The sequence below is a fragment of the Lithobates pipiens genome, unplaced genomic scaffold, assembly GCF_037356315.1.
Source record: "Lithobates pipiens isolate NorthernLeopardFrog02 unplaced genomic scaffold, aLitPip1_a1.2 Scaffold_23, whole genome shotgun sequence".
In the NCBI taxonomy this organism is placed as follows: Eukaryota; Metazoa; Chordata; class Amphibia; order Anura; family Ranidae; genus Lithobates; species Lithobates pipiens.
Genome location: NW_027507785.1, coordinates 335,495,513 through 335,511,516, shown reverse-complemented (window position 1 = coordinate 335,511,516; position 16,004 = coordinate 335,495,513). Strand labels below are relative to the sequence as shown.

The window sequence follows — 16,004 nt, the reverse complement described above, 5'->3', positions numbered from 1 at the left end:
TCTTTTTGATGGGAAAAAAGGACATCAGTTTTGTTTGGGAGCAGCATCACACGAGCGTGCGATTGTCTGTTAGTTATGCAGTGCCGTATCGCAAAAAATGGCCTGGTCATGAAGGGGGAAAATCCTTCCGGGGCTGAAGCGGATAAAATCTGGCCTGTTGGTGGGTCCTGAGGACAGGAAATGAGAACTGCTGCGTTTATAAAGGCTCAAGGTATTTTACCTTCATACATTTTATACATGAAGGTAAAAAAAAACTTGTGTGTGCAGCATCCCCCCCAGTAACCTGAGCCCCATAGTGATCCAGCTATGTGCACGAGAGCCTCGGCTCTGCGATGACTTTCCCTTCTCATTGGCTCCTGCGGTCAGTGAGCCATTGAGATGAGAGAGGGGCGGTGCTGAGCCTCCGCTCTGTGTCTGAATTATTATAGACAGCAGCTCAGCTGGGGTCCCCCCACATGGAGCTGTTTGCTCTGGGGGGCACTTGGCAGAATGGAGGCGCCTGGTGTGCCAGCGGGGGGACCAAAGAAGAGGATTGGGGCTGCTCTGTGCAACACTTGCCGCAGTTTGGAGACCAGTGTTATAGTGGATGAATCTGAACTGTGTTTAATTTAACACAATAGAGCAGGAAAGGCGTCCTACCGTAATAGCTGGACTTTATTGGCACCCGCATGAGACAAACGCATTTATGTATAAAAAAAAAAAAAATAGACCATCTTTATTTACAATACAGTAAAACATGACGGTGTACACGTATATAAAAAAAAGACGTATACAATATTTCTTATCTGAATTGTTTCCTGTCCATTGTCAGCACTTATTAAACCAGCAGAAAGATACGGATGCCGAGGAGTACAAGAAGCTGCTTTCTGAACGAGACGTCAATGTGAAGAGAATTCAGCAGCTCACCGAGGAAGTCGGGAAATTGAAAACGGACACAGCGAGGTAAGTGGCGTGCTTTGTAGGTTTCGTCAGCTTTCATCTTTGACCAAAGAAACCTTTTATTGATGGGCGTCACTTAAAAAAATTTATTTGGCCAGAGGTGCTAGAGGCTGGGTGTATGCAGCCAGAGGTGTGGGGGTGCTGGTGTATTCAGTATTGTATGTGGCCAGAGGTGCGGGGTGCCGGTGTATGCAGTATTGTATGTGGCCAGAGGTGCGGGGGTGCCGGTGTATGCAGTATTGTACGTGGCCAGAGGTGCGGGGCACTGGTATATGCAGTACGGTATGTGGCCAGGGGATGCGGGGGCACTGGTATATGCAGTACGGTATATGGCCAGAGGTGCGGGGGTGCTGGTGTATGCGGTACTGTATAGGGCTGCAACTAACGATTATTTTCATAATCGATTAGTTGGCCGATTATTGTTTTGATTAATCGGTTAATAACCTTAAAAAAAGTGTGGTGTATAATTTAGTTAATATGTAAAGTTTAAAAAAAAGGCAATTTATTCTTAAATATCTCTATATGCAGTGGTGAATATAAATAACCAACTATATGGTTAGGGAGCAAAATATCGAATCCACTCTGAGAATAACAGACAGAAGAGATATACTGTATATATTAGAGGGGATATACTGTATATACCATTAGAGGAGAGAGATAGCGTATATACCATTAGAGGATATATAGTGTATATACTATTAGAGGAGAGATATACTATTAAAGGGTCAATCTGGTAAATATCATCAGACTCTAACTTTAACCCCATTTTGTTACTGGCCGATTAATCGATTATGAAAATAGTAATCGCTTAATTTCATAATCTATTAGTTGTTTCAGCCCTAGTACTGTACGTGGCCAGAGGTGCGGGGCACTGGTATATGCAGTACTGTATGTGGCCAGAGGTGCAGGGTACCGGTGTATGCAGTACTGTATGTGGCCAGAGGTGCCGAGGTGCTGGTGTATGCATTATTGTATGTAGCCAGAGGTGCGGGGGCGCTGGTGTATGCAGTACTGTATGTGGCCGGAGGTGCTGGTGATGCTCGGAGACGCTCAGGAACTGTTGACACGGTGTGAGAGCACTCGGGCCTCGATGTGGATGTGGGAACGCCTTTTCTGTTTGCAGCAGCAGTGTGTTTTGTATATTTAATCACTAGGTGGCAGTGTGCTACTACTTAAAAAAAAATTAATAAAAATAATAATTCACCTACTTGAAAGCATGCCACCTAGCCCATGCCTTGCCAAGCATGCCGACACCCGGAGGGGCAAGGAAACTAGATCTGCCAGCAAAGATGGCAGCATGTGAGATCTAGAACCTCCCTTCTGCCCCATGGGGTCCATAGTGGAAATGCTGTTTTATCATATTGCTCCCCCCCCCCCTCTTTATTCTTATGATGACGGTATTTGTGATAGGTTGAATGCATCGCTAAATACGAGTCAGAGTCAGTGTCAGAGTGCCAGGGAAGAGCTCGCCAAACTGAAAACCGAGAAAGAAAATCTCCAGAAAGAACTCGAGCTGAAAGTCACCGACATCCAAGAAAAGATTAAAACCATCACACAGGTCAAGAAGATCGGAAGGAGGTACAAGACTCAGTACGAGGAGCTTAAAGTTCTGCATGATAAGGTAACATTCTGTAAAGATTTTATTTGACTTGTTTAGCTTCCTTCCTAGACTGGTAATAATTTAAAAAGAAAATAAAGCCAAACAAGACCTGGTAATAGAATAATAATTATACATAATAATATCCAGTGCTCCCCGTCTCACTTAAAGCGTTTGTTAATCTAAAAGGAAAAAAAAGATCCTTTTCCCTTAAAGCATGTTATAGCGTCATTTTGTCTCTCTGTATCGCCTATGTCTGTCTGATCCTGACAGTTTCTACACTCCCCCCTGTGTACGCTGACTCCCATATATTGGGGCTGCTGAGCCCTGACACCGTAGTCGGTACGTGCCTCGGTCATACGCAGCCCTGCTCTCTCTCCTCTTAGTGTCTGCTCCTGTCAATGTCGCACCCCCCAATCATGTGACTCCTCGGCGCTCTCTCCTCTCCGACTGACGTTGGCTGCAGTGCTTGGCCCCGCCCACTGTCAGCCAGGCAGAGGACAGGAGGGAGGAGTTAACTGATCGCAGGAAGGCGCTGTGTTATCAGTACAGATCAGTATATTTATGATATAACAGACACACGGGGCTTATTATTCTAATACAGAGGTGATGGGAGCATTTGATAGAAGTGGCCTAACAACCACGTTAACTACTTCTAGCCCTCCGGACTGCAATGTACCACGGGCAGGCGGCCGCTGTAGGCAAAGCAACGTACTGGTATGGTACTGCGTCAGTCTGAGTTTAGGACGCTCGTGCGTTCCCCACCCGGCTTCTGCTGTGATAGTACAAATGGGGAGCCTGTCAGCAAGTCCCGGCCAATGATTCACCGCTGGGAGCTGCTGATCGGCTGCGTCCAATCCTATCCCAGAGCTCAGTGTTGGTAAAGGCAGGCGTTCCAATACTTTTGGTAATATAGTGAATGTATTGTATGTTTTATTTATTTTTTTTCCAGATATTAACTGTTTTATTATTATTATTTTTTGGTAAAAATACAGATAAGTGTATATTGGTGTGCATAAGTTATAATACCTACAGACTATGGTGTGTGTGTGTGTATGTATATATGTGTATATAAAATGTGTGTGTATATACTCACTCACACACACACACACACACACTCTCTCTCTCTCACTCTCTCTCTCACTCTCTCTCTCACTCTCTCTCTCACTCTCTCTCTCACTCTCTCTCTCACTCTCTCTCTCACTCTCTCTCTCACTCTCTCTCTCACTCTCTCTCTCACTCTCTCTCTCACTCTCTCTCTCACTCTCTCTCTCACTCTCTCTCTCACTCTCTCTCACTCTCACACTCGCACATGCGGGTGATCAGCGACGTATGAGACTAATAGTGTGTCACGCCATCTGACACTAACTGATGCTGGGTCGGAACTGACATGGCTATCACCAGTGACACTAATACAGTGAGTGATACTAGAAACGGTCACTGAACTAATGACACATTGGCTGGGAAGGGGTTACCATTTCAGGCGATCAAAGGGTTAAATGTGTGCTGTACTGTGTGGGGCGTCACTCCTTCCCCTGTGATGTTTACACCCACAGAGCTCTCATCTGTGAATTTCCTTTAGCCAATCACCGGGTGCAGGCCAAGGCCTGCTGATTGGTTTGTACTGCAGTGAATGGCAGTACAGTCTTCCAGGTCTGGAAAGCCGCAACGTACAGGTACATGATTGTTGCCTCCATGAGCCGTCCTGCGGCAGTAGATGTACTTCGTCGGGTCGGCGTGCAGTTATAGAGCTGCCTTCTGTCAGCAGAAAGGGGTGTCATTCATTAGAGTGAGCTGCGGGAGGAGAAGAGGATCCAGGTAATAGGTTTGCTTGACGTAATTATACAACTATTATGTGTTTTTGTTTTGTTTTTGTCTGTTTTTAGTTGGTTGCGGAGACCTCCATAGCTCAGGCAGCGCAGTCGGAGGAGCAGGCTTCCCAGAAGGAGATACTGGAGTTGAAGGATTCTCGGACGAAGGCTGAAGCAAAGATCTCAACACTGGAGAGCCAGCTGGAGACCCTGCAGAAGGTAAGTGACTCTGTGTTCATGCTGCAAATATCACCATATCGCCTGTTCTGCCGCCGGAGCAATATGCAGAATACACAAATGTACACGCTCGCTGTTCAAAATCGTATATGAACAGAGGAAAATGTATTTTATATGGGACTTTACATATGTCACGGAACCCCATCGCACTCAACTTGAGTACATCCGTCAGTATACGGCCTCCTCCAGTCTAAGCAGCCAAACGTACAACACTAGCCGACACTCGCTTGTAGGAACATGGAATGTTTTATTGGACAAGGATACAGGCTTTGTATACTCTTGAAAAGTAGGTGCCCCCCCCCCCGCTGATCATATGATCATATTACCCCAACAATACAAACTGTAACCAGAAACCTAAATTAAAATCGGCTAATTACCTAGTCATTTTAGCAGCCTAGGTGACTCGGAGGCCGTCTCCTAGCTCACAAACTACAATACATTTTGTCACGAGTATAAACACAGGACACCTTCACACAATAGCAGGAGACCACCAGTAGCAGAATGTCCGTTTTTTAAATTGTGCAGAGGCCACTGTGATCAGCTCTTTCAATTAACATGTATAGTTCAGACTCAAATAAACCAGGAAGGGTCTTTGTATATTTCCTGGGAGATATTGTGGATAAATATTTCTGTCCCATCTGAATTACTCTAAACCACATTCTCAATGTCCATTAGTAGACATTGCCAATGTCCATCATTTTCTCGGTCACCCTGTGCCCCTAATGGACACAGGGTAACTTATACATAAGAGAGGCCAGGGGAGCTGAAACAAGGGTTTCCCAACCTCTCCAAGGGGGTCCCCCCCCACCCAAAGAGATTCCCGTCACAACATATATCTCCAATGGTAATCGCACACACAAAAGGTGATGTGAAGTAAACAAAATTCCCCTTAATTAACATCATGTAGAGAACCCCGCATTTATTTACAGTTGTATCCTTCGGGAACATTGGGGTGATGACTTGACCTGCCTTCTATTGCTTTTCAGCAGGTACAGCCTTTCCGCTTACCTGCCCATAGGTTTTCTCTGAAGTTGGGGCTGGAATTTTTCTTCCAATAGACTATTTTTCCAGAGCATGCAAAGTATGCATTTATAGTTGGACACAGAGGTCCTGTTAACAAAAAACTCGCAAGGCCATTTTCCTCCGGTGGAAACCTCCTTCTGCACCATCCGTTAACTTATGGGAGCGGTTAATCAATTTAGCCCTGCCACTATTCAAGGCCACTTACCTGCTTTAAAGAGTGTACCAAGAAATTTCACAAAGTGTGGGACATAGTGGGTGGAATCGCCATCTACAAATACAGATTCTCTGGATGACGAGTCCGTACTGTTATGTAATTGACCACAGCTCCATGTAGTAGAAATTTGCATTTATGCTTTACTTGGTGGATATTTTCCTGGATGTATATATATGTGTGTGTGTGTGTGTGTGTGTGTGTGTGTGTGTGTGTGTATATAATATAATATAATATAATATATATATATATATATTATTTATCGGCGTATTACACGCACCCCAAGTTTAGGAGGGAATTTAAAAGAAAAAAAACATTTAAAGCGGTTCTGCACCTAAAATAAAAATATTAAAAGCCAGCAGCTACTAATATTGCAGCTGCTGACTTTTAATAAAATCACACTTACCTGTCCCGGGGTCCAGCGATGTCGGCGGCAGATGACGAGCGATCGCTCGTCTCGCTGCTGCCCCCGCCGCCATCCTCTGTCAGGGAATCGGGAAGTGAAGCATCACAGCTTCACTGCCCGGTTCCCTACTGCGCATGCGCGAGTCGCGCTTCGCGTCTCTTATCCCCCGCTGTGTCTCTGGGAACTGTGTGTTTCCCAGAACACAACGGGGGGGCGGGGCGTCTGCTGCGGTCTGGTAACTGCACCCCCCCTCCCCCCTGAAAGGTGCCGATTGTGGCACCGGAGGGGGGGGAGGGGGATCAGATTAGCGGAACTTCCTCTTTAGGGTGAATAACCGCTTTAAATGCCCATCAATGCAGCCTTGTCAGTGTCATTTTAAAAATGGCGCTGCCGAGATACAGAGCCGATGTCCTGTGTACCTCGGCGGTTTTCGGGTATTTTCGGCCCTTCTCTATTTCGGCTTTCCGAAAATGCCTGAAAGCCGCCGAGAGCGGCAGAGAAGGTTAGGAAAGGAGGTGGATTGGCTTATAACATGCACCCCCAATTTCCCCTTGGGTTTTAGGGGGGAAAAAGGTGCATGTTATATGCCGATAGATGTAGAGATATATTAATATATATTATGTGTATGTATGTTCATTGTGTTTTTTTTTTTTTTTATTGTTTTTTTTTTTTTTTTTTTTTTTTTTTTTTACTCTGCAGGTTTTTTAAGTGTAAAGTAATATACATAATTTATATATACATATATATTGTGTGTGTGTTTATATATATATATATATATATATATATATATATATATATATATATATATATATATATATATATAATATATATATATATATATATATATATATATATATATATATATATATATATATATAATTTTTTATTTTTACTGCTGGTTTTCAAGTGTAAAGTATATGTGTGTATATGTTTTTTTTAAAAAGATATAAAATGTTGTTAGCAAGAAAAAAAAAAATGGTAATGAACACAGTTCCAATATTATTATTATTATTATTATTATTATTATATATTTTTTTTTTTTTTTTTTTTTTGAAGACTGTAGATGATAAAGAAAAGGAAGTCAAAACTCTTCAGGATCAGATCACCCAACTTCAGTCTGAGGTGTCCAAAGCTCATAAGGACCTCCAGGAGAAGACCACACAGGAAGAGCAACTGCGCCAGCAAATCAATGAGAAGGAGGAGAAAACGAAGAAGATGCTGTTTGCAGCAAAGCAGAGACTTTCACAGCTTAATAGTGAGATGCCCCAAATTATTTTATTTTTTTAATTTGCAAAACGGACCCTTCCAGAAAACACACTGTCCAGCTCAAGTCATCAGTGAATCCACAGTGATTCGTGTATAGATAATTGGAGGATACTTGTCCCCAAGGCTTGCATTCCCAGCCCTGTGTTAATCCATACATTGCCTTCCAAGTCACACCCCTCTCCTGCATACATACCAGTATATATAGTAAAATGGTGAGATGGAGAGAAGCATGCTGGGAAATGTAGTCCTAGCTCTACTGCTGAGACTGCTAAAGGTGACGTTTTAAAAGGATCTCTCCTACTTTATTGATCACAAATAGCAATTATTTTAATGAAAAAGCTTTTCCTTTTGAGGTACGTGGCTTTATATTGCTCTTTTATTTGCCTATAGTACTAGGTGCTTCGGTGGGGCTTTGTTGCTTTGCCTTAGACTTCTATGGAGGCTTTGAGGACACTTTGAAGCACCACTAAAGCTACATGGGGTGTAATTTTTGAAGCAAAAGCAAGGTGTAAACAGGACTGTAAGGTACGGGTGGAAGATGTAACATGTTCCCCAAGGTGAACTTATCCTTTAACCCTTTGAAAGCCAGAACCGATTTAAGAAACAGATGACTCAGCTGTCAGCGGGTTCCCCTGAGTCATCTGTTACAGACAGGGCGGCTGTCTTGCCTGCCTGCTGCTTGGCAACCAGTTATGGGGGGGGGGTCACTTTAATGCATAGGATGCACGAGTGTTTACAACCCCTTTAATGTTTGAAGGATATTCATGTTTGGTAAATGTTTCCTCTTATGCAGATCTGAAGGAACAACTTACAAGTGAAAATGAAGAGTTGAAGCAGAAAATGACGGCTCTCGATCAGCAGAGGGAGGAGCTGGAAGTTCGCATGAGCGCTTTGAAGTCGCAGTATGAAGGACGTATTTGTCGCCTGGAGCGGGAGATGCGCGAGCAGCAAGAGCGACATCAGGAGCAAAGGGACGAGAATCAGGAACCTTCAAAAGTAAAATATTTCTCATTTGCTTTGTGTGTTTGGGTTTTTTTTTTTTTTTTTTTTTTTTTATCTTTTAGGTTTTTCTTGACATTCAGTAAAATCAGATTTCTTTTCAGGTCCCGGAACAGCGGCAGATTACTGTAAAGCCATCGGCAGCTCCCGGGGAAAGAGGAATGTAAGTGCTGGCGATAATGTCATGTTTATATGTCCTCCAGACACTGATTTTCTACAAAATTGTACATTGTATCCGCTTTTATTAGGAAGTTTGGAACCCCCCTTTAAGGACATTATTGGCCTTTAACCACTCGCAGTACATATATACATCGTGGTTTACTGGGGTAATGACTGAAGATGTCACCCATACCCCAGTACGTTTTTTTTTATTTTTACGGTGGCTAGATCTCATGAGCCGCTAGAATGCTTTCCAAAGCCTTCCCTCGCGCTCTCCCCTTGCCCTCGCGCTCTCCCCTTGCCCTCGCGCTCTCCCCTTGCCCTCGCGCTCTCCCCTTGCCCTCGCGCTCTCCCCTTGCCCTCGCGCTCTCCCCTTGCCCTCGCGCTCTCCCCTTGCCCTCGCGCTCTCCCCTTGCCCTCGCGCTCTCTCCCCTTGCCCTCGCGCCCTCTCCCCTTGCCCTCGCGCCCTCTCCCCTTGCCCTCGCGCCCTCTCCCCTTGCCCTCGCGCCCTCTCCCCTTGCCCTCGCGCCCTCTCTCCTTCCCTTCCCGCCCTCGCGCCCTCTCTCCTTCCCTTCCCGCCCTCGCGCCCTCTCTCCTTCCCTTCCCGCCCTCGCGCCCTCTCTCCTTCCCTTCCCGCCCTCGCGCCCTCTCTCCTTCCCTTCCCGCCCTCGCGCCCTCTCTCCTTCCCTTCCCGCCCTCGCGCCCTCTCTCCTTCCCTTCCCGCCCTCTCTCCTTCCCTTCCCGCCCTCTCTTCTTCCCCTCGCGCCCTCTCTTCTTCCCCTCGCGCCCTCTCTTCTTCCCCTCGCGCCCTCTCTTCTTCCCCTCGCGCCCTCTCTTCTTCCCCTCGCGCCCTCTCTTCTTCCCTCGCGCTCTCTCCTTCCCTCGCGCCCTCTCCTTCCCTCGCGCCCTCTCCCCTTCCCTCGCGCCCTCTCCCCTTGCCCTCGCGCCCTCTCCCCTTGCCCTCGCGCCCTCTCCCCTTGCCCTCGCGCCCTCTCCCCTTGCCCTCGCGCCCTCTCCCCTTGCCCTCGCGCCCTCTCCCCTTCCCCTCGCGCCCGCTCTCCTTGCCCTCGCGCCCGCTCTCCTTGCCCTCGCGCCCTCTCTCCTTGCCCTCGCGCCCTCTCTCCTTGCCCTCGCGCCCTCTCTCCTTGCCCTCGCGCCCTCTCTCCTTGCCCTCGCGCCCTCTCTCCTTGCCCTCGCGCCCTCTCTCCTTGCCCTCGCGCCCTCTCTCCTTGCCCTCGCGCCGTCTCTCCTTGCCCTCGCGCCGTCTCGCCCTCCCTCCCGTTTCTCATGCTTACTAACAATGCTGCAAGCTGCTCCCATAGGCAATCAGAGTAGTTACTCCACTTAATGCAGAATTTGTGTGTGTATGTGTATATGTGTGTGTGTGTGTGTGTGTGTGTGTGTGTGTGTGTGTGTGTGTATATGTATATATATATATATATATATATATATATATATATATATATATATATATATATATATATATATATATATATATATATATATATACTCTTTGTGTATGTCACATTTTACAAAAACACTGGGGTATATATTGTCTTTTTTTTTAGTTTTTTTCTAAATTGTATTTTTTCCCCAAAAATCCCGCTTGAAAAACCGCTGCACAAATACAGCGCAACATTAAAAATTGCAACAATCATCATTTTATTCTCTTGGGTTTCTACAAAAATTATAATATATATATATATATTTTGGAACCCCCAAACATATATGTGTGTGTGTATTTATAATTTTTGTAGAGACCCAAGAGAATAAAATGATGATCGTTGCATTGTAAATGTATTTGTGCAGCGGTTTTCGAAGCAGGATTTTTGTGGAAAGAATACATTAAAAAAAAAAAACACAATATATACCCCATTTTTTTTTTGTGTAAAATTTGACAGATACGCAGAGTGAATAGATACCCAACATGTCTGTCTTTAAAATTGTGGACACCTGTGGAATGGCGACAAACTATGGTACTTAAATCTACATTGGCGAAACTTTAAAAAATGTTTACAGGTTAGACCCCTTTCTCTCTACCAGCGGGCTGCATTAGCGGTAAAGCCGCACTAGTTTTAGCGGCGATTTACCATCGTTTTATCTGCTTTTTTAGCCCCCCGCTAACATTCAAAGAGGGTGAAAAGTGCCGCTGCCAAAGCACTTTGCAGGTGCTTCAGCAGCGCTGCCCATGCATTCCAGTTGGCAGGAGCGGTGGAGGAGCGGTGTATACGGCGCTTGCAAACCGCCCCACAGATGCTGCTTGTGGCGCTTTTTCTAATGTCCTGCAAGCACACCATCCTGGTGTGAAAATCCTCGGGAGGCATTTTTCAGGCGCTTTACAGGCGGTATTTTTAGCCCTTTTAGTAGCTGAAAAATTTAACGTACTCGGTTTAAATACTGGCATAAAAAAAAATCGGAAACAGACAACAAAAAATGAGACGAAACAAAATGATCACAAGGATAACATTTCATCTCTTTTCATTTATAGTGCAAGTACGTCAGATCCGCCAACGGCGAACATTAAACCCACGCCTGTGGTTGCGACTCCCAGCAAAGTTCCTGCAACGTCTAGACCGCCAAGGGCCAGTATTCGCCCCATGGTCACTCCTGCTGTCACGTCTACACCTACCACCACCCCAACCGCTACCGTCATGCCAACAACTCAGGCGGAAACCCAAGAAGGCAAGTGTGTTTTATGGATTTGTTTAGTTTACAGTGCTGTGCAGAAGTGTGTCCTGTTTTTTTTATTTTTTATTTTTTTTTGCATATTTCTCACACTTAAATGACTCCGATCATCAAAAAAATGTTATGACACAAAGATAACCCGAGGAAATACAAAATTCAGCCATTAAATGACTTCATATATTAAGGGTAAAAAGCTGTCCAAACCTGCCTGGCCCTATGTGAAAAAGTAATTGCCCCCCTAAACCTATTTACTGGTGGGGCCACCCTTGGCGGCAATAACTGCAATCAAGAATTTGCTGGCGATGAGTCTGTCACATTGCACATTTTGGCGCACTCTTCTTTGCAGAATTGTTTGCAGTCGCATTGGAGGGTTTTCCAGCGTGAACAGCCTGTGTAAGGACATGTCACAGCATCTCAATGGGATTGAAGTCCGAGCTTTGAGTAGGCTGCTTCAAAACCTTTGTTTTGTCTTTTCATTAAACCATTTGGAGGTGGACCTGCTGGTGCGTTTTCAGATCCTTGTCCTGCATAACACAAGTGCGCTTGAGGTCAGCATCTGATAGCCGGACATTCTCCTTCAGGATTTTCTGGTAGAGCGCAGAATTCATGGTTCCATCAATAATAATGGCAAGTTGTCCAGACCATCCCCCTACCACCACCATGTGGGACTGTTGGTACATCCCACCACCACGTGTCAATGTTGGTACTCCCCATTCCCCCCCCCCCCCCCCCATGTGGGACTGCTGGGATGATTTATCGTTTTATGAAATGCTGTATTTGTTTTGCACCAGATGTAACAGGAGCCACACCTTGCAAAAAGTCCAGCTTTTCTCTCATCAGTCCGCAGAATATTTGCTCAAAAGTCTTGGAGATGATCCGGATGTTTTTTGGCAAATGTGAGACGAGCCTTTGTGTTTTTTGGTCAGCAGTGGCCTTGGAGCTCTCCTATGGACGCCCAGTCTTTTATTGGTGAATCATGAACGCTGACCTTGCCTGAGGCAGATGAGACCTGCAGGGCTTCTAGCTGTTCTGGGTTCTTTTATGACCTCCTGGGTGAGTCCTCGTTTGGCTCTTGGGGTCATTTTGGTCGGCCGGCCACTCCTGGGAAGGGTCACCACTGGCCCAAGTTTTCTCCATTTGTGGATAATGGCCCTCGCTGTGATTGGCTGGAGTCCCAAAGCCTTAGAAATGGCTTTGTAACCCTTTCCAGACTGATACCTGTCAGTTACTTTTGTTTCTCATCTGTTCTTGAATTTCTTTAGATGGTGGCATGATGTGATGCTTTTTGAGATCTGTAACCACGTCCCGCCCGGCCTATAGCAAAATGACTGACTGGGCATCATATGTAGTCTTCTGGAAGGTTCTCCTATGTCCACAGAGAAATGCTGGAGCTCTGTCAGAGTGACCATCGGGTTTTTTGGTCACCCCCCTGACTAAGGCCCTCCTCCCCCAATCGCTCAGTTTGGTCGGGCGGCCCACCCTAGGAAGAGTGCTGGTGATTCCCAACTTCTTCCATCTACAGATGATGGAGGCCTCTGTGCTCACTGGGGCCTTCAATGCTGCAGAAATGTTCCTGTACCCTTCCCCCGATCTGTGCCTCCATACAATCCGGTCTCCGAGGTCTACAGACAATTCCTTGGACTTCATGGCTTGGTTTGCGCTCTGACATGCACTGTTACCTGTGGGACCTTCTATAGACAGGTGTGTGCCTTTCCACATCATGTCCAATCACCTGAATCTACCACAGGTGACCTCCAATCAGGTTGTAGAAACATCTCAATGATGATCAGTGGAAACAGGAGGGACCTGAGATCAGTGCTGAGTGTCAAAGGCTGTGATACTTGTGCACGTGGGAGGAGCCTGTGATGCGTGTGCGTGGGAGGAGCCTGTGATGCGTGTGCGTGGGAGGAGCCTGTGATGCGTGTGCGTGGGAGGAGCCTGTGATGCGTGTGCGTGGGAGGAGCCTGTGATGCGTGTGCGTGGGAGGAGCCTGTGATGCGTGTGCGTGGGAGGAGCCTGTGATGCGTGTGCGTGGGAGGAGCCTGTGATGCGTGTGCGTGGGAGGAGCCTGTGATGCGTGTGCGTGGGAGGAGCCTGTGATGCGTGTGCGTGGGAGGAGCCTGTGATGCGTGTGCGTGGGAGGAGCCTGTGATGTGTACGCATGATTTTTTTCCATTTTTAATAAATTTCGAAAGATTTCGAACAAACTTCTTTCATGTTGTCATTTTGGGGGATTGTTTGTAGAGTTTTGAGGAAAATAAGGAATTTAATTCATCTTGGAATAAGGCTGTAATATAACAAAATGTGGAAAAAGTGAAGCGCTGGGAATACTTTCCGCATGCACGGTATATTGTCTCTTCTACGCTTGTTTTTATAGATTTGGTTTGACTTTTTTCAGTGTATTGAAGGTTATCTTTTTATTTTTTTATTTAGCAATGCAGTCGGAAGGTATGTTGGAGCATGTCCCAGTGTTTGGAAGTGCCAGCGGATCCGTTCGTTCGACCAGCCCGAATGTCCAGTCCTCGCTGCCACAACCCGTCCCATCTGTTCAGCAGACGGCGTTTGTCCAGCCAACGCAACAGTCTCATGCCACCATAGAGCCCTGCAGTCAGGAGATGGCGGTGGTAGACGTGGTCCAGAGCTCCCCTGTAGAAAGGCCAAGCACTTCTTCTTCGTTATTTTCCACATGTAAGTTTTTTGTCTTTAAAGAGGTCGCCTCCCATGCAGGGTAAGGGGACAGTCTCTGCAAAGGACATCCCTCCAGCCCTTTATCCCTTTCATGACTAAGCCTGTTTTTGACATTTGGTGTTTACAAGTTAAAATCCATGTTTTTTGCTAGAAAATTACTTGAACCCCCGCAGGCATCATCCCAGTATAACACCCGGAAGCCGCGTACGCACATCTGCTTACGCTCGGCGGCAAGGGGATTATCATGCGCTCACTCACACCTCCTTCCTCTGAGAATTCCCGGCACATTGGCTGTGGTAAAGCGCGCAACCTGCTCCTCTTTTCAGAGGGCCTGGGCCTATCGGGCATCTGCAAACCCAAGCACGGTCACATGACTGGGGCATGTGGGGGGAGTACTGCTCCCCCAGGTTGCCAACAAAGTTGATTTTAACACCGGCTTAGGAAGATGAAAGTTGCGGAGATGAGATTGGTATCCGGGGTCGGTGGATGTGCTTTGCAGACATTCTATATTCTGCATAGGAGAGGTGATGGTCCCTTCGGTGGGTCATGTTTGTTTCACATACGGATGTTGTAAGTCATAATTTATGTATTCAGTTTCAGCGACCCCGAGTTCTTCCATCCCAAAACGCCCGCGTGAGGAGGAAGAGGCTTCTGCGGAAATCACAGAGCATGCGGGGGAGGAGTCGGATGTGCCCGCCAGTAAAAAACAGAGGGGTGTGCAAAGAGTAGAGCCGGTGGTAAGCCATTTAAAAATCTTTTGGCATTTGTAAATGTAATATAAATGTATCAAAACCGATAAAAATACAGCGGCTTCTACACAATTTGTGATGCAGCGTTCCCTAACTACTTGCCAACCTGCCGCCATTTATACAGCGCCAGGTTGGCTCTCCTGCCCTAATCACTGTAGCTGGTACGGCAGCTGTTTTATAAGGGGTATAGAGGGCGCGCACGTACCGCTCCATGTCGATGCGCTCGGCTGCGATGTCTGCCCGCGACCCACGATCACTCCTGAGAAAGCCAGAGCGAGGATCTGTCAATGTAAACACAGATCCTCATTCTGTCAGGGAAGTAGAGAGAGATCTGCTGTACCTAGTGATCAGAAACGGTGATCTCTCTCTCCTCCAGTCAGTCCCCTCCCCCCACACCTTAGTTAGAAACACCTCCCTAGGGAACATTTAACTCCTTGATCGCCCCCTAGTGTTAACCCCTTTCCTGCCAGTGACATTTATACAGTAATCAGTGGCTATTTTTGCTGTATAAATGTCAGTGGTCCCAAAAAAGTGTCAAGTGTCCGATCTGTCCGCAGCAATGTCACAGTCCCGCTAAAAATTACAGATCACCGCCATTACTAGTAAAAAAAATTTTTTATAAATTTTGTAAACGCAATAACTTTTTAACAAATCAATTAATATACTTATTGCGATTTTTTTTTTTTTTTTTTAAGTAGGAGAATATATCGGATTAAACTGATGAAATGTTTCTTATTTTTTTTATTTTTTGATATGTATTATAGCAGAAAGTAAAAAACATTTTTTCTTCAAAATTGTCGGCTTTTTTTGTTTGTTGCAAAAACTAAAAACCAGCGGAGGTGATCAAAGAAATGTCAATTTGGTTTTGGGTACAACGTCGCACGACCGCGCACTTGCCAGTTAAAGCGACGCAGAGCCGAATTACAAAAAATAAATAAAAAATGGCCTGGTCATTAAGGGGGCAAATCCCCATTCTGGCTCTTGCACCTGCGATCGCGGGTGGCAACTGCACGCCTGCTTTGGCTCTTAAAGGGGCAGACGTACGGGGGTGAATTGTTTTGTGGTAACAAACCACTTTGCCAACGTTCATGTGCGTGAGCCGGTTGGCAAAGTGGTTAAATGTGACATTCCACCAGCCGGTGTAGTAACTGATTTCCACGGAAGTGCCACCGCCATGTGACCAAACCAAACCCGCAAGCCTCTTACCAGAAGCTATGCACCATCGCATTACAAA

General features: G+C 46.1%; 1 protein-coding gene across 1 annotated transcript in view; it reads left to right on the top strand.

Moving 5' to 3' along the window:
- TPR (translocated promoter region, nuclear basket protein) overlaps window positions 1-16,004 on the top strand; it is a gene marked incomplete in the record, with an annotated part of 109,954 nt that overhangs the window by 57,174 nt on the left and 36,776 nt on the right. Inside the window, 9 exon segments of the mRNA XM_077450770.1 lie at window positions 812-942; window positions 2,350-2,560; window positions 4,423-4,566; window positions 7,281-7,479; window positions 8,284-8,486; window positions 8,594-8,652; window positions 11,137-11,330; window positions 13,767-14,021; window positions 14,616-14,758. Coding sequence (XP_077306896.1) covers window positions 812-942; window positions 2,350-2,560; window positions 4,423-4,566; window positions 7,281-7,479; window positions 8,284-8,486; window positions 8,594-8,652; window positions 11,137-11,330; window positions 13,767-14,021; window positions 14,616-14,758 — 1,539 coding nt within the window.